The sequence below is a fragment of the Dasypus novemcinctus genome, chromosome 6 (assembly GCF_030445035.2).
Source record: "Dasypus novemcinctus isolate mDasNov1 chromosome 6, mDasNov1.1.hap2, whole genome shotgun sequence".
NCBI lineage: Eukaryota > Metazoa > Chordata > Mammalia > Cingulata > Dasypodidae > Dasypus > Dasypus novemcinctus.
In genome coordinates, this window is record NC_080678.1 from 78,089,918 (window position 1) to 78,108,107 (window position 18,190).

Genomic DNA, 18,190 nt, shown 5'->3' on the forward strand with positions numbered 1-18,190 from the left:
CCTTTTTAATATAGGCATTTAAGGCTATAAATGTCGCTCTCAGCACTGCCTTTGCTGCATCCCATTTATAATTTTTTAATTTTTAAAAATTATTTTATTTATCTCCGCCCCCCCCATTGTTTGCCCTCACTGTTTGTTCTCTGTGTTTGCTCATCTTTTTTTTTTTTTTTAGGAGGCATCAGGACTGAACCCGGGACCTCCCATGTAGGAGTGAGGTGCCTAGTTATTTGAGCCACTTCCACTCCCTGCTTATTGTGTCTTTCACTGTGTTTCCTTGTTTCTCCTTGTGTCATCTTGTTGGGTCAGCTTGCTGCGTTAGCCTACCACATCAGCTTACGGTCTTGCTTGTCTTCTTTAGGAGGCTCTGGAGACTGAACCCAAAACCTCCCATGTGGTGGACAGGCGCTTGAGCCACAAGTGCTTCCCAACCCATATATTTTGATAAATTGTATTCTTGTTTTCATTTGTCTCAAGATATTTGCTAATTTCTCTGATTCTTTAAGAGTATATTTACCTTCCATTTATTTGCAAATTTTCTTGTTCTCCACCTATTATTGATTTCCAGCTTTGGTCCATTATGATCAGAGCAGGTGCTTTGTGTAATTTTAATCTTTTAAAATTTATTGAGGAAAGTGGGTGTGGCTCCCGTCTACCATATAAGAGGTCCAGGATTCGATGGTGAAGGCAAGCTGGTGCACGTGGTGAGCTGGTCCGAGCAGAGTGCTGGCACAGCAAGATGATGCAACAGAAAGAGACATAGAGGAGAGACAATGAGAGACACAGCAGACCAGGGAGCTGAGGTGGTGCAAGAGAATGAGTACCTCTCTCCCACTCCGGAAGGTCCCAGGATTGCTTCCTGGTGCTGCCTGAACAGAAGCAGCACAGAAGAACACAACAGCGAATGGACACAAAGAGCAGACAATGGGGGTGGGAGGGAAATAAATAAATACATCTTTTTAAAAAAAATTTATTGACACCTGTTTTGTGACCCCTCATGTGGTCTATCCTGGAGAAAGATCCATGAGCACTTGAGAAGAATGTATATGCTACTGATTTGGGGTATAACATTCCATATATATGTCAGGTCTGGCTTATTTATCGTATTCAAGTTCTCTCTTTCCTTGCTGATTTTCTGTCTAGTTGTTCTGTCTATATGAGTGGAGTATTGAAGTCTCCAACCGTTATTATATATAGTTGTCTATTTCTTTCTCCAGTTTTGTTAGTGTTTGTGTAATGTATTGTATTTTGGGGCATCCTGGTTAGGTGCATAAATATTCATGACTGTTATTTCCTCCTGGTTGATTGTCCCTTTTATTATATATAATGGCCTTCTGTATCTCCTATACCATTTTTGCATTTAAAATCTTTTTTGTACAATGTTAGTATAGTTACCCCTGCTCTTTTTTCGTGACTGTTTGTGTGGTATATCTTTTTCCCAGTCTTTAACTTTCATCTGATTTGTATCCCTGGGTTTAAGATGAGTCTCTTGTAGGCAGCATACAGATGGCTCTATTTTAGGAGGTACTGAGGATTGATTGAACCTAGGACCTCGTACATGGGAAGCAGGTGCTCAACCACTGAGCCACATCCTATCCCCAAGAGAGTAGGTTTGTTCATTTATTTACTTTTTTTTTTTAGAAGTTACGAGAGATTGAACCCAGGACTTCATATATGGGAAGCAGGTGATCAACCAGTTGAGCTACATCTGCTCCCCTCCTGTTTTTTTAAATCCATTCTGTCAGTTTGTATTTTTTGATTGGGGAGTTTAATCCATTCACATTCAATGATATTACTCTAATGTATTATTTATTTCCACCATCATATTCCTTGATTTTCATATATCTTATTTTCATCTCTCCCTTTTTTTTTTTAAGATTTATTTTTTATTTATTTCTCTCCCTTCCCCCCCCCCCCCAGTTGTCTGCTGGGGCACACTCCTCACACATGGGGCTCCCCTATGCAGCACTTCTTATGCGCGTCAGCACTGTGCGTGGGCCAGCTCACCACATGGGTCAGGAGGCGGGTTTGAACCCTGGACCTCCTATGTGGTAGGTGGATGCTCTATCAGTTGAGCCAAATCCGTTTCCCCTTATTGGCTTTTATAAAGGATGTTTATTTGGGATAAAAGCTTACAATTACAAGGTCCTAAAGAGTTCAACTCAAGGTTACTTCCTTACCAAACTCTGTTATCATGTGTTGAAGCAAGACGGCTGGCTACATCTGTGAGGGTTCGTTCTTCCTCTTCCCTCTTAAAGTTCTGTGGGTCCAGCTTTTTCCGATCTCGGCTGTAGGCTGGCATAGGGCTTGTCTCTCTTCCCAGGGCTCATTTCATTCTGGGCTCAGCTGCTGTGTTCTCTTCACAAGGTCAGTTGTAGACTATCAGGCTCATCCTTCTTCCTGGGGCCTCTACTCTGTCTATGGAACTGTCACTCTTCCACTCTGTATCTTCTCTGTGTATCTACTTGGGTGTGTCTCCTTGTTTGAGTGTCCCTTTATAGAGCCACGAAGGGGGTGGGAACTCAAACTGAGTGTTACACTCTACTGACATTGTCAAATCAAAGCCCTAGTTTTGTTTAATAAAGACTTCTCAGTTGAAACTAATACAATCAAAGGATATCAGCCCAGAGGAACAGACCAGTTTACAAACATAATCAGTGTCTCTTATTGGAATTCATAAATAATATCAAATTGCCACACCCAATCTTTTTAATGTCCTTTATCTTTTTAGCCATATTTTCCTTCAGCTTTTTGAATTGTTTAGGAGATTTGTTTGAACATCTTTGATTTGTTTCCAATCTTGTGTCTTGTCTGGCATTTTAGTTTATTCCTTTGCCTGGGCCATATCTTCCTGTTTCTTAGTCTGGCTTATAATTTTTTTGCTGATGTCTGTGCCTCTGATTATGATGTTGATTTTACTCTGATGGTCCATTTCTCTTTCTTGCCCAGGGATTTACTCTGTTACTGGTTTTCTTTGATTCTTTGTTAACCTTATACTGGGTCTTTAAAATTGCCTCTTTTTATCCAAAACAGGGCCAAGACGCCACTAATGGGGTGCAGACCAGTTTCCAAGGGCCTTGTGGAGTGGGACAGTAAAAAGGCTGAAAGTATCTCTTTTTTTTTCCCCCTGGAGTACACTTTCCTGGCCTGCCAGCAGATTGTGCTCTTTGGTAGTCTTTCCCCTCAGCCCCAGGGGAGTGTTCACTCCAACTTCCACTAGGGGGTGACGTGATGCAATGTCATGAGTGATCCCCCTGTGTGTTGGCTATTCAGGCCAGACCCTGCAGTCCACACTCACTGATCAGAAGCTACTCTCATCCCTTTGCTGCACCCTCACTTTTCCCAGGGAGGAAAACAATCATCGTTACCCTCTGCATCAATGGCAGCCAGTCCCGGTAGTAATGAGTGTGTTTGCCACAGAGGTGTGGGGGGCGTGGGGGCGGGACGGTGTTTTTTCCCTTTGGCTTCTCCTCCCGGTCAGTCCCACTTCCTGTTGGAAAGTGGACATCACTCCCTTGGTCTGCAGATCTCTAGAACTGTTTTTTTGGGCATTTTCTGCTTTGCTTGATGTTTTTGGAAGACAGATAATCCCTTTTATCTTTATGCCACCATCTTTCTGAAACTCCTGTTAGTCATTTTTATGTGAATTTAAAATTAGTTTTCTTGAACTTCTTTGAGAATTTCTTTTAGGATAGTTTTCTAACCAGCTATGCCAGCAGGGAGCTCTGGCTAGTCAGTTTTGAGAGTTCACTTGCAATTAGATTGTGCAAAATCCTTCCCCTTTTACATTCCCTCCAGCATTGTATGAGGGTTTGGGTTTTTGCACATTCTTTTTTTTTTTTTGGTTTATTTTATTCCCACCCCCCCCCCATTGTTTGCATTTGCTGTCTGCTCTCTGTGTCTGTTCGTTGTATGCGCTCTCTGTCTGCTTGTCTTCTTTTTAGGAGGCACCGTAAACCGAACCTGGGACCTCCCATGTGGGAGGGAGGCACACAATTGCTTGAGCCACATCCACTTCCTGTTTGTTGTGTCCCTCATTGTGTCTCCTTGTTGTGTTATGTCAGGTCGTTTCGTTGGCTCATCATGTCATCCACTTGCATCATCTTACTGTCTTGCTCATCTTCTTCAGGAGACATTGGGAACGGAATCCAGGACCTCCCATGTGGTAGGCAGGTGCCAACTGCTTGAGCCACATCCACTTCCCTCTTCACATTCTTGATAGCACTTGTTAATATTCCTCATTTTGATTATAGCTATCCTATAGGATGTGAAGGGATATCTCACTGTGGTTTTGATTTGCATTTCCCTAATGACAAATAATATTTGAGATCTTTTCATGTAGTTTTTAAAAAAAGATTATTTATTTATTTATTCCCCCCCCACCCCTTGCGGCTTATTCCATGCTTTGCTGTCTCTACTCTGTGTCCATTCACTTGAGCGTTTTTTCTGTATCTGCTTGTCTCCCTTTGTTGCCTCATCTTGCTGCGCCAGCTCTCTGATGCACAGGTCAGGTTGCCTTCACAATGATAGACAGGAACCCAACTGATTGAGCCACAGCCACTTCCTTTTTCATGTACTTTTGATCTTTATAGATCTTTGGAGAAAAGTCTATTCAAGTCCTCTGCCAATTTTTTTTTTGAGGCGCCACAGCTGGAGATTGAACCTGGGACCTCATATGTGGGAAGATGGCACTAGACCACTGAGCAACATTGGCTCCCCTCTTATTGTTTTTAGGAGGCACCGGGGACCGAACCCGGGACCTCATACATGGGAAGCAGGTGCTCAACCACTTGAGCTACATCCATTCCCCAGTTGCACTTTGAGTTAATATTTGTATATGGTATGTGGTAACGGTTCAACTTAATTCTTTCACATGTAGGTATCCAGTTGTCCCAGAAGCATTTGGTCAAAAGAATGTTCTTTTCCCATTGAATTGTCTTGGTACCCTTGTGGCATATATTTTTTTAAAATTGGTTTTATTTTTTAAATTTAAAACTTAAAACTATTGCTGTCTATACAAGTTTTGATGAGTGTTTTTAAAACATTTCTTAAGGCAACTAGAAATATTTAGATTATCATAGAATAAGGAAATTCTTAAAAGCTAGTCACTCAGATTCTCTTTATTCTTGTTTAGGATAGTCATTGATTTGGTTCCTATCAAGTGAAAAGTCTTTCTTAAATTTAGAATGATTGGACTGTATACTAAATTTTTTTCTACTTTACAGCTATATTTGACCTTTAAAAATATGTAAATATATGACTTAAGTTCAAACTAATATCAACCACCCCTTTTTTATAAAATATAGCTTATAGCCCTATACTTTCTGAGGAATTTTGAGAATCTTGCTGATTAACTTTTGTGATGCATTTGTTGTTTTGCAATTAACTTGAGAAAAATTAGCTAGTGATTTAATCTGGGGATTTGGAGGGGGGGGTCATAGTTAAAATTCCTTTGTCAGGACATTCTTTTTTAAAAAATTGCTCAAAATCAGAATTGAAACAAAGACCTATCCTCCCCTGCAAAGGAAATAAGGTTTATATTAAAATGCAATTTCTGTATGTTTTGTTTTGAAACTGTCATATTCATAACTTTCCTTGCTAAATCTGTCACTAAATTTTTTTTTCTTCTTTTCTAGCTTTATTTAGTAGCTTTTCAAATACTTGACTTTGTCGAATGGCCAGTAACACATTAGAGGGCTTGAATGTTAGTAATGCATAATCTGAAGTATTAATTTCAGAGGCTATTTTCAATTTAATATTAAAATTTTTTTGTCCACTGCTTAATTTCTTATAAGTTCTGATCTTGACTTCCAATCCAAATTTATAATGAAGTGGAGAAAGTTAGTAACTCACTTGGCTCCAAGGACAGGATATCTTTCTTTTGATATGTGCAGTTTATAGTTGGCAGTATTAAGAAGGAATTGTTTTTCTCACTTTTCATGTAAAGATAGTCCTTTCTTGTCAAACTGTTGAAGGATTACTGAGAAAATTATTCATTCTGTAAATGTTTTAGCTATTGTTACAGACGATGGAGAATAAGAAAATTTCTTGTTAGATCTCTTTAAAGGGAGAATGCTTGCTAGAGCAGTAAATATATATTTTACATATAGGTTGTTTCCCTACATTTTGTTTTCATGGCCTTTTAAATATATTTGCCTAGTCTTAAGTAGCTCCACACCAATTATTTACTAATAGCAAAAGGAAAAATAGTAGCTTTACTGTGGCGAACCTGGTAGGTCACCTTAAACAAGTGATCAAAGTAGCATTGCTAATATCTTGTACTTCCTATTAAATGAAATACTGAGGACACAACTTCAGTTCTGTAGTTTTTCTTTCCAAAAATGTTAACTCTGTGTTAAAACATCAGATAAACCCAAATGGGGGAACCAAAATCTACAAAGTAACTGACCTGTATTTTTTTAAAAAGGTAATGGCTTTGGAAGTGGCTGTGTTGGGCTCCAGTCTACCATATGGGAGGCCCTGGGTTCACGTCCGTCCAGGGCCTCCTTGTGAAGGCAGGCTCGCCTGCATGCTGCGGAGAGCCGGCTCAGAAAGGTGATGCAACAAAAAAAAAGGGGAGACAAGTAAAAACAGAAGAGCGCACAGCAGATGGACACAGAGAGCAGACAACAAGCAAGCTGTGGGGAGCGGAAGTGGGGGAGTAATAAAAATAATAATGCAGACACACAGAAGAGCGCACAGTGAATGGACACAGAGAGCAGACAGCAAGCTGCAAGTTCGGGGGGGAGGAATTAAAAAAAAAAACAACAACAGTAGCTGGAGAATGTTCCAGATTAAAGGAGTTTAAAGAGACATGATAATTGAACATAATGCATAATTTGATGTTGGACCTGGGGGGAAAACAGCCTATAAAACATATTAGTATAGGTGATGAAATATTAATGTAGACCATCGAATGTTACATTTCCTAATTTTGATAATTGTACAGTAATTATGTGAGAGAATGTGCCTTCTTTTTTAGGAAATACACATGAATTGTATAGGGATAGGAGGAGTATGACGTGTCCAGCTTATTCTTAGTTGGTTCCTGAAAAAAACTGCTATCTGTGCACACACTTCTATGTATATAGAAAGATAAAGAAAATGGGACAAAGTATAAACATATGCTGAATCTGGTAAAGGTTTTATAGGAATTCCTTGTGCTGTTCTTGAAACTTTTCTGTAAGGTTGAAATTATTCAAAATTAAAACCTGCAAAAGTATAACAGTTGGTGCTAAAATTCTTTAATTCAGTTTACCATCATTGTTTCATTTTCTTTCCTATGCTCCCTTACAGAATAGCCTTTAAACTAAAATGTTTAATTATGCCTTCCAGTGTTGGGAAGGAATAGATAGCCTGCATTAGGCTTTAAAAACAACTATGTTTTTAACATCAGTTGTGGCCAAGGAAAATTTCAGAGTTCAAGCAGCTAGGTGGGAAAACTGAATAACTGCATTTCTACTGTAATGTTCCATAATGTGCTTTCATAATGCTTTTGAAGAACTGTAAATTTTTAAAATATCACAGCATGTTAAAAAAAAAAAAAGACATTCTCAAAAACCAACTGCCACGTAGACATTTTTAATATACTCTTTTTCCCTTTGTGCTTTATTGATATAAATTACTGTCTGGCTTATGAAACAGCTGAGAATTATGTTTGGGTGTTTGTTTTTTGTGTGTGTGTGTTTTTTTAAACCTAAAATTAAACTTGTTAGTATATGTGAAACTTCTTTAAGTACTTCTTTTCTTTCTTAAAATAATTTTTTTCTGGCTTATTTGCCCATAGTTAAAAAACAAAGAGAAAACAGTAAACTTGAAAGCTATAGAAAACTATAAGAAAACAAAAATTATCCATAATCACACATTCCAGAAGTAACTGTGTTAGACATATTTCTTTCATTTGTTTAAAAATTATGATTGGAATTAGACAGTTTTGTTTCCTTCACGTAACATACCATGCACATCTCCACATCATTAAAATTCGTTGACTATTATTTTTAAATTTAACAATATTCCATCATGTGGATGTAACATAATTTATTTACTTTCTTGCCTGAGATACTAATTTTGAAGGCAAATAACTAACTCATCTTGGTTACTGATATGGAAGATAGAGAAGAGTGAATAATTTTAATTTCTATGGTTTATAGACAGAAGTAATTGGATCTCTTATTGGTCCCTGATATCTAGTTTCTTTTGAGAAGCACTGTTTGTAGGAAAATATTCCATCATGTTGCTAATATTTCTTACAGTAAAGAGCAAACCTGCAGTCATGCTGTTCTATATTTTTAAAATTCTGTTAATCCCTAAACATTGAGAATTTTATTTTTAATATGAGTGTACTCTCTTTCAAATTTAAAAAATTTAAGGTTTCCAGTTCCCAGGTATATGAATTTAGGGATTTTTAGGTTTAGTTTATGTATTTTTCTTTGGAAGTATGAGATAAATCATACTCAAAATTTAAGTCTTTAGATACTCGGTATTTTGGATAAGTGATAGACTTAGGGTAATATGCATTACTTTTTTTTTTTTTCTTTCCTTTTTTTAGTCTATGCATTTCTTTTAAGGTTAGGATTTATAACAATATATTCGTGGTTAGAAAAAGTTGAAAGTGACCATTTAGGTCAATTCTTAGTGATCACCACACATTAAGGTTGCTGTTATTAATCACAGAATTGTTTTTAACTTTCTGACCAGAAAATACATTTGGATAGTTGAAGGTTTTTACTTTCTTTGATTGTCTTTACCTATTTCTCCAACTGTAAAGGATTCCTTCCTAACAAAGAAGATGCTTTAAGTGTATGTGTAAATAATAGTTCAGTAGTGATTGTATATGAATAAATTAAACCTTTTCTGGTGCTATAGGGTCATCCCGATATAGTTATGTGGTGGTGTCTCAAACTTCAAAAATGAATACCGAAATACTTATATCTTGCATTCATCTGGAAGGAATCTACTGGTAGGCCCACTCAAAGGACTGTTAACATCTCTCACAATTTCATGTTTTGGCAGGTAAACCTAGTCTTTAAGCAACCTGGAAAGAGGCTAGAGCACCAAGGAATTAGAATTGAATTTGTAGGTCAAATTGGTGAGTTTTAAAATAGTATTACTTTTATTTTCTGTGATAACTGAGTGTGAAGAGGGTTGGATTTGGCGTTTAAATAATTGAATTAGAGCTTAGTTTTCTGGAAGGAAGGAGTTGATTTTGCATAATAAAAGAGAGGGCTTATTTTATAAACATGTTTCTTTTAATTATAATAAATGATGTTTGACTCATCCTGCCTTTAAGTTACTGAACTTAGTTATTAAAAATGAAAGGCGTTATGTAAAGTTTCAGCCTTACACACAAATTGACTCACTGAAATTTCCATCTGCCTACATTTTTCACCAGCCTTACACAGAATTACCAGTTTCATCTTCATTTTTCCCTTTCTAATTACCCATGCCATTTGTCTTTCTGACTTCATGTGTACCTGTATCCAGATTCACCTGTTAACAGAGAATTCTCTGTGAAAAGGAAAGGTGTAACTTCTTCTTGACTCAGACCAACTAGTGTGCATTTCCATACATGGATTTCAGATATATTCTTGATTTAGCAGAGTTCAACTGTATATAAATATTTCAGTATTGCAGATTCAGAAAAGAGAGAAAAGAATGTACATCTTTATAATTAATACTCTTTACATAGCTTGATTTTAAATTTAGCTGCGTTTTACTTTGCATTTTTAAGGTATCAAAATTGAATTGGATAGATATATGTTTAAATATCTATTCTAGATGAAACTGTACTTGAAGGGCAAATTATAGTAATTAAATAATAGTTGGTTTTAGTGTTTTGTGTATAATAGTTTTTTTTTTGGAGGTTCCAGGGCTGGGGATTGAAGCCAAGACCTCCTATGTGAGATGCTGGCACTCAAACACAGCCATATCGGCTTCCCTGAGCCGGGTTTTTTTTTTCGCTTGTTGCCCTTTTTTTTTTTTTTTTTTTTCATTTATTTTCTCAAGAGGCATGGGGAACAGAACCCAGTACCCCCCCCCCATGTGGGAGGCAAGAGCTCAACCAACTGAGCCACATCTGCCCCCAGTAGTTTTTTTAATAATTATTATTTTAAGGTAATATATTGACTAATTAAAACAAAACAGACTTTTTGCCTTGAAGGGAGGAAGTTTAAATAATTGCTGTTAACATGTGAAAAGAGCTTCATATTGGGAGAGTCCTAACTAACATCAGAGGAATGATCTTATTTTTTTAGTAACAAATTTTTATCGTGCTATGCTACTTGAATTTTTTATGCCTAGTTGGAAAATAATAAGGATAATGGAATTCAGATCATAGCTCTAGTTTTTTAATAGTAGTGTCAAATCCAACTATTTCTTTTAGTAGAAATTATTTGGATTGGAGGTGGAAGTTGGGGGTTTTATTGAAAGGTATATTAAATATAATTGGTCTTTTTGCTTTTTAAAATTCTTTAGAACTTTTCAATGACAAGAGTAATACTCACGAATTTGTAAACCTAGTGAAAGAATTGGCCTTACCTGGAGAACTGACTCAGAGCAGAAGTTATGATTTTGAATTCATGCAAGTTGAAAAGCCATATGAATCTTACATTGGTGCCAATGTCCGCTTAAGGTATGACTATATGTTAGAAACTAAACAAAGTTAAAACCAGAAAGTAATGGCTACTATTGAATGTCTTATTAGAACTTCTAGTTATAAATCTGGACTGGAGGACTTAAGATTTTTAAAGATTTTTTCAAATATTTTATCTGGCTAATGCTGATCTAGAGTAGTAAGAGCTTTCTATCATCATAGATTTAGAGAATTATGTGAAGTTTTAGTCATACATGTCGCATGTATGAATTGTCTCATAGGCATTTCATTTGTGGCGTAAATGGAATTACCCTCTAAATACATTCATTTCTTAGCATTTGCATCCAAGAATCTCATTCAGAAAATGGTCAGGAAGTGATCTAGTGGAGTATGTGTAGCTCAGTGGTTGAGCACCTGATTTCCATGTACAAGGTCCCAGGTTAAACCCTAGTGCCTTCTCAAAAAGAAAAAAGTGATCTAGAGAACATAATTATTACACTGATTTATGTATTTGGTATATTTGAATGTGTTTAAAAATAGAAATTTTAGGTTGTATATATGTTATTAAAAAGAAAATTTTTTTATGCACTGATTCACTCCAATAAGTACCTATCTTTAATTCATGAACAAAGATTTATTATATAAGGTCTACATGTCAGATGCTATACCAGATGCCCTTTTTTTTTTTTAAAGGTACTTAGATTACATAAATGTTACATAAAAAATGTTGGGGATTCCCATATACCCCATTCCCTACCCCTCCCACACTTTCCTACATTAACAATATTCTTCATTAGTATGGTACATTTGTTATAATTGCTGAATACATATTGGAGAATTGTCACTAAGTGTGGATTATCGTTTACATTATAGTTTATACTCTCTCCTGCACAATTTTGTAAGTTTTGACAAGATACATAATAGCCTGTATTTGTCATTGCAACATCATTCAGGACAATGCCAGTGTCCTGAAAATGCCCCCATATTACACCTATTTTTCCCTTTCCCTTCCCTCAGAACCTCCAGTGGCCATTGCTTCCACATGAATAATAACAGTTCTTCCATTGCTAGAATAACAATAAGTTTCTGGTAGAATAAGAGTAAGGCTACTCTAGTCCATTGTTCATTCCCCAGTCCTGAGAATTCTGTAATTGAGAGGGGGCTTAGATTCCATGGGGCAGATGTATGGGACTATCTTGCTTGCAGTTGTAGACTCTCTGTTTCTTGGGATGGTTGTTGTCCATCATCATTGTCCTGGGTGAGTCCAGTGAACTGGAGAGTAGGTTTTGCTACTCTTTTGAGATTCAGGGCCTGATTGGCACATGGAAAGCCCAAAGATGTAAGTTTCTTGGACGTACACCTATCAACTCTAGTACTAACTATAGGTTCAAATAGAAGGGGCAGAAGAGATTTGTAGGGAAACCACAACTGAGTCCAACTCTGCCACATTGGAGAGCATAAATTCCAAAGTAGGCCCCACTGGCAGGGCACCAACTCCTGAGCTATCGGCCCTGCCTATAGTGTCTGGATGTCTCCAGAGCCCTCAGGAGCCCTGCTTTTTGAGGCAAGATTTACTGTGGCAGTCAATGAGATCCTGCTGAGACATGCACAAGCGTAACCTCTTGAAAGACCTCCCAACTCACTTTGAAGTCTCTTAGCCATATAAACTCATTTGTCTTTACCCATTTCCCCTTTTGGTCAAGGTCTTTTTCCAGTTGCATTGCTAGTTGGTGCTTGGTAGTAATCTGTCAGCGCCAGGGAGGCTTATCCCTGGCAGTCATGTCCCACACCTGGGGGGAAGGTAATACATTTATACGCTGAGTTTGGCTTAGAGAGAGGCCATATTTGAGCAACAAGGAGGCTCTCAGTAGGTAACTCTTATGTTATGCTACCTATAATAATAGGCTAAGTTTCAATTCAAAAGAAAAGGGTCATAAGTACAGTCATCAATATCAAGGGCCTGTCAGTGGTCCATTCTTCTTTACTAGTCACTGCCCCTGTACTCAGGGTACTTTTACTGCCACATTCTCCCCAGGATGGAAATTGGATATTCTTTTGGTTATTGTGTGGGTCTTCACCCATCATGACAATGCCTCATGAACACTTGAACTCATTCATATACCTTATAGGTATGCCCCTCTTCCCAGGCATCCCCCATCACTGACACCCCACACTAGTGATTCTCCCCTGCCACAGTTATAACCCTTCTGTGGTCCAAAACTTCTTAAAAAATGAAGCCAGCAATATAAGCAAATAAAAATAATAAAATGAAATAATGATAGTTTTAAGAATGACAAAATACAAAAAATTTTAAAATTTGAAATAATAAAAAAATAATTAAAATTAAAAATTAAAAAATTGGCAGTATGTATTTCACCACTATAGTATCTATTGTCTTTTATGTACAGTGACATTTTTCTCCATTTATGACCTCAGTGTCTTATTTTTTTCATTTTATCTTCAAGGAAGCTTTAGGTTACAGAAAAGTCACATACAGAATATAGGGGATTCCCATTTACTGAACATCCTCCCCCTTGTCCCCTTTCCCCTATTAGTAACATTTTACATGTGGGTGGCACATTTATTAAAACTGATTTTCAAGTACTGAAGCATTGATACTAACCATGGTCAATGATTTACATTATGGTTGACATTTTGGACCGTATACTTTTATGAAATCTGATGAAATTTAGCGTGGCCTGTGGCCATCATCGCAAAATCATGTAGAACAATCCCAACACCCCAAAAATGCTCCACGTTCCATCTATTCTGTTTCTCCCTCCCTCTCCCCTCAGGACCCACAGCAACCACCAAGCTTCACTCCTTGAAGAACACGATTCATAGTTACTTGCAGTAACATTGAGAGCTTGACATACTGGCCTGTCCTCACCTATTAGGCACTGCCTATGCTCTCAAGAGAGAGCCCCTCTATTTGAGAAGAAAGCAGGACTTCTCAGGATGGCAGTCCTACACTTTCCCATTCATTGTGTGGATCTTCACCCACTGATACAGTGCACTATGACAGGATGAACACTCACCTACTCGCTAGTTGCCTGCCCCAGGTGTGCCTTGTTCTGCATGCCCCCACACATCCAAAACCCTAAACCAGTAACCCTTCCCTGCCGTATTTGCCAAAAAGACATTCTCAGCATTGTAGTTTCAACCACATATCCACAGATGCCCATAATTTATGAGCTCCCTCCCTTGACCCTCCCCCCCCCCAGTTCCATAGACAGTACAACCCCCCCACCCCCGCCCACTACCCTCCTTACAGTCCAGCACTGCCCAACCCAGTAGCATCACTGCACCACTGTCATGCCTAACCACCGTACAACTACCTTTCTACCTTATCATAGATTTTGCCCATATGGACATTGGCTCACAACCCTCTACTCCCTTTCTGTCTCTGGTAAACCTTAAAAACAAGCAAACATAGATTTGTATAACACAAATAGGGAAACTTGATGAGTTCATAGTACAGTTAAGTAATCTTTCATCAATTATAACAAATGTACCAGACTAGTGCAAGGTGTTAATAATAGGAGGTTTATGGGAGCGCTTATTTTCTGTTTTGATTTTTTCTGTAAACCTATATCATGTCTTTAAAAAAAAATAAAAGTGATTTGGAGAGATTCTCTCAAGTAGCTAGCCTACCAAACTCATCTGAAAGTACATACACAATTGAATTTCATATTTTTTATGGTGCATTTTTGTTTAATTAAAATTCCATCAAGTGAATGATGCTTGAGTTGATCAAGAGGAGTTGAACAAGAAGGAGAAAAGATGAGTTGCAGTTAATGTTTGCTTATATAAAACATCTGAATTTCTCACAAGAGATTAAATTTGTCCTCTCCATTAACTTTGTAGGTATTTTCTTAAAGTGACAATAGTAAGAAGACTGACAGACTTGGTGAAAGAGTATGATCTTATTGTTCACCAGCTTGCCACCTACCCTGATGTTAACAACTCTATTAAAATGGAAGTGGGTATTGAAGATTGTCTGCACATAGAATTTGAATATAATAAGTCAAAGTAAGTACCTTTCATAAACTGACAATTTTTAAATATTCAAGGAAAATTAAATAAGTTTTTCAGGTCCATGTAAATGGGTCAAAGTAAGGATAGATTTGACATTAATTTCTCAGAATCTCTGAGGTGAAAGAAACTTTAGGATTTTGGTTTGGCTTCTGACCTGGTGTCTTTCAGATTCTATTTCTCCCAGGTCTCTGCTTAGTGACTTTTTATAGAGGAACTCAGTGTCTCACAAGGTAGCCAGTCTCCTCATGTCTGTAAAAACTTATCTCACCAGCTTGACATAGCTTCAGCCTGGCCATCTCTATAAAGCTAAACAAAAACCCTTTCTTTCTGACGAGGTTTCCCTTCTATATGTTGCTTTAAAACTTATTTGTTGAAGAAACGATGTACCGTTTCATCCTCTTCCCACATTTTTACATTAATAATTTTATAGTAAGCAAGGCTTCCATTAAAGAAGTACTGTAATTTATTTAGTCTCCCTTGTTCGTCTATACCTATTATCTAACATAATAGTTCTCACTCCCTTTCGACTTTTGTAGGACTCTCATTAGCATCTCTTGTAGGACTGGACAGTGGTGATGAACTCCCTCAGCTTTTGATTATCTGGGAATGTCATAATCTCTCTCTCATATTTGTTTAAATATATTTTTATTAGACAGGGTGTAAACTTACAAAACAGTCATGCACATGTGTGGAATTCCCATACAACACCCCTCCACCAACACACTGCATTGTTGTGGAACATTTGTTACAGATTATAAGATAATATCATTAGACTATTACTAGTAATTATGGTCTATAGCATACATTTAGCATATTTTTTCCATACCCCCCAATTATTAACACAGTACATCGTTGGCATTGATGCCAGAATATTACAGTATTGCTGTTAACTATAGTCCATAGGTTACGATAACTATATTTTTCCCATGATTCTCCACATGCTTACACCTTCTAATAGTGATGTTCATTTGTTCTGGTTCATAGAAGGACATTCTTGTATTTGTACTATTGACTAAAATTCTCATCCACCTGAGTTCACTGTGTTACATAGTCCCTAGATTATTCTCTAACTTTCTTTCAGTTGACATTTACATCCCTTTTCAGTCACAATCCCATTTATAAACCAGCTATATTAGTTCTACACACTATAATGTGTTACTATCAACTCTCTACATTTCCACACTTTTACAGTCAAGTTAATTAAAACTCTACATGCATTAAGCATCAGTACACCTTCTCAGCCCTCCTCTTATCTCCTAATAACCTATACTCTAGGTTTTAACACCATGCATTTATTCTTCGTATTTAGTTCAAATCAGGGAGACCATACAATATTTGTCCTTTTTGGGTCTGGCTTATTTCACTTAGCATAATTTCTTCAAGGTTCATCCATGTTATCATTTGTATCCCAATTTCATTTCTTATTACAGCAGCATAATATCCCATCATATGTATATACTGCATTTTGCTTATCTATTCATCAATTGATGGACACTTGGGGGTTGTTTCCGTTTTTGGTAATTTTGAATAATGCACATCTGTGTGCAAATGTCTGTTCACATCACAGTTTTCGTTTTTTCTGTATATATTTCTAGTAGAGAAATTGCTAGATCATATGGCAGTTCTAGATTTAGCTTTCTAAGGAACCACCAAACTATCTTCCACAGAGGCTGCACCATTTTACATTCCTACTAATTGTGAAGGAATGTTCCTATTTCTCCACATCCTCTCTAGCACTTACTGTTTTCTGTTTTTGTTTTTGTTTTTTAATAATGGCCATTCTTTGAGGTAAGATATCTCATTGTTGTTTTGATTTGCATTTCCCCAATAGCTAGTGATTATGAACATTTTTTTCATGTGCATTTTGGCCATTTGTATTTCCTCTTTGGAAAAATGTCAATTTAGTCTTTTGCCCTTTTTTACCCTGTGTATTAAAGTTTTTATTCCTTAGTAAGAATATTTAAATCGCAAAATAATGTGGAAATATTTAGGTAATAGAATGTATGGAGTGCTGAAAATACTACAATATAAAGATAATTTCTAGTTTATCTCACATACTAAACTTTTTCTAAACCAGCTGGTTTCTTGCTAACGGTATTTATTTTTAATAATTTAAGACCTGAGCTTGTACCAAGTGTAAGCATTGTAACAAAAGTGCAACTTTTCAGCAGATTCCTCAGTAAAAGGTGTTTTAACTCAAAAATATCATTAGCACGTATTTTCTCCCTACAAAATTATCATGTCAGACAGCATTAATTGGGTGTATTAACAACTCTGTGTACATAAGACCCACCTTGTAGGCTAAGAATTTAATGTTGTTTAAACAGCATTTGAGGCAAACAGTAGCAACAGCAGCAGCAAATGCACCAAACCAACTAAAAGACCCAGATGTTTTCTTCACGCAGAGTCAGACTGTTGTGTCTCACACCTTACATAACATTCAAGTGAGATTTCTCACATTTTTGCCCATTTTTTAATTGGATTGCTTGCTCTTTTATTGTTGAGTTGTAGGATCTCTTTGTATAGAATGGAAGTCAAACCCTTATTGGTTTTTTTATGTTTTTCAATGTAACATTCCTTGTGATCTATTAATTTTAATAAAATTAAAAACAACAAAAATCCCTTATTGGATATGTGATTTCCAAATATTTTCTCCCATTGATGAAGTCTTGTGAATCACAAAAGTATTTAAATTTGAGGAGGTCCCATTTATCCATGTTTTCTTTCTTTTGATGATTGTGCTTTCAGTGTAAGGTTTAAGAATCTACCACCTACAACCAGGTCTTTTTTTTTTACTTTTTTTCTTTTTTACCATCAGGTCTTGAAGATGTTTCCTTGTATTTTCTACTAGGAGCTTTATGGTTCAATCTTTTATATGTAGGTCTTTGATCAATTTTGAGCTAATTTTTGTATGAGGTATGAGATAGGGGTCCTCTTTCTTTCTTTTGAATAAAGATATCCAGTTCTCCCAGCACCATTTGTTGAAAAGACTGTTCTGCCCCACCTGGATGGGTTTGACAGCCTTGTCAAAAATCACTTGACCGTAGATGTGTGGGACTGTTTCTGAACCGTCAATTTAATTCCATCGGTCTATGTGTTTATTTTTATACCAGTAACATGCTGGTTTTACTACTGTATCTAGGTTATATGATTTATTAAAGTCTGGAAGTGAACGTCCTCCAATTTCATTCTTCTTTTTAAGATGTTTCTGGCTATTTGGGGCCCCTTACCCTTCCAAATCAATTTGATACATGTTTCCCATTTTTTAAAAAAATGCTGGTGGGATTTTTATCAGGATTGCAGTTGACTGGGAAGCAGATTTGGCCAATTGATAAGAGCATCCACCTACCACATGGGAGGTCCAGGGTTCAAACCCAGGGCCTCCTGGCACATGTGGTGAGCTGGCCCATGCACAGTGCTGATGTGCACAAGGAGTGCCATGCCACGCAGGGGTGTCACCCATGTAGGGGAACCCCACGTGCAAGAGTGCATCCCATGCGTAGAGCCGCCCCATGTGAAAAAAGTGCAGTCTGCCCAAGAGTGGCACTGCACACATGGAGAGCA

General features: G+C 37.1%; 1 protein-coding gene across 2 annotated transcripts in view; it reads left to right on the forward strand.

Annotated features, from left to right (window-relative positions):
* The window catches only part of VPS26A (VPS26 retromer complex component A), a 52,823-nt gene that overhangs the window by 17,955 nt on the left and 16,678 nt on the right, over positions 1-18,190 (forward strand). For both annotated transcript variants that reach the window (XM_058298945.2, XM_058298944.2), the window contains exons 3-5: positions 9,010-9,085; positions 10,471-10,627; positions 14,456-14,620. In XM_058298945.2, coding sequence (XP_058154928.1) covers positions 9,010-9,085; positions 10,471-10,627; positions 14,456-14,620 — 398 coding nt within the window. The remainder of the gene's footprint in view (positions 1-9,009; positions 9,086-10,470; positions 10,628-14,455; positions 14,621-18,190) is intronic.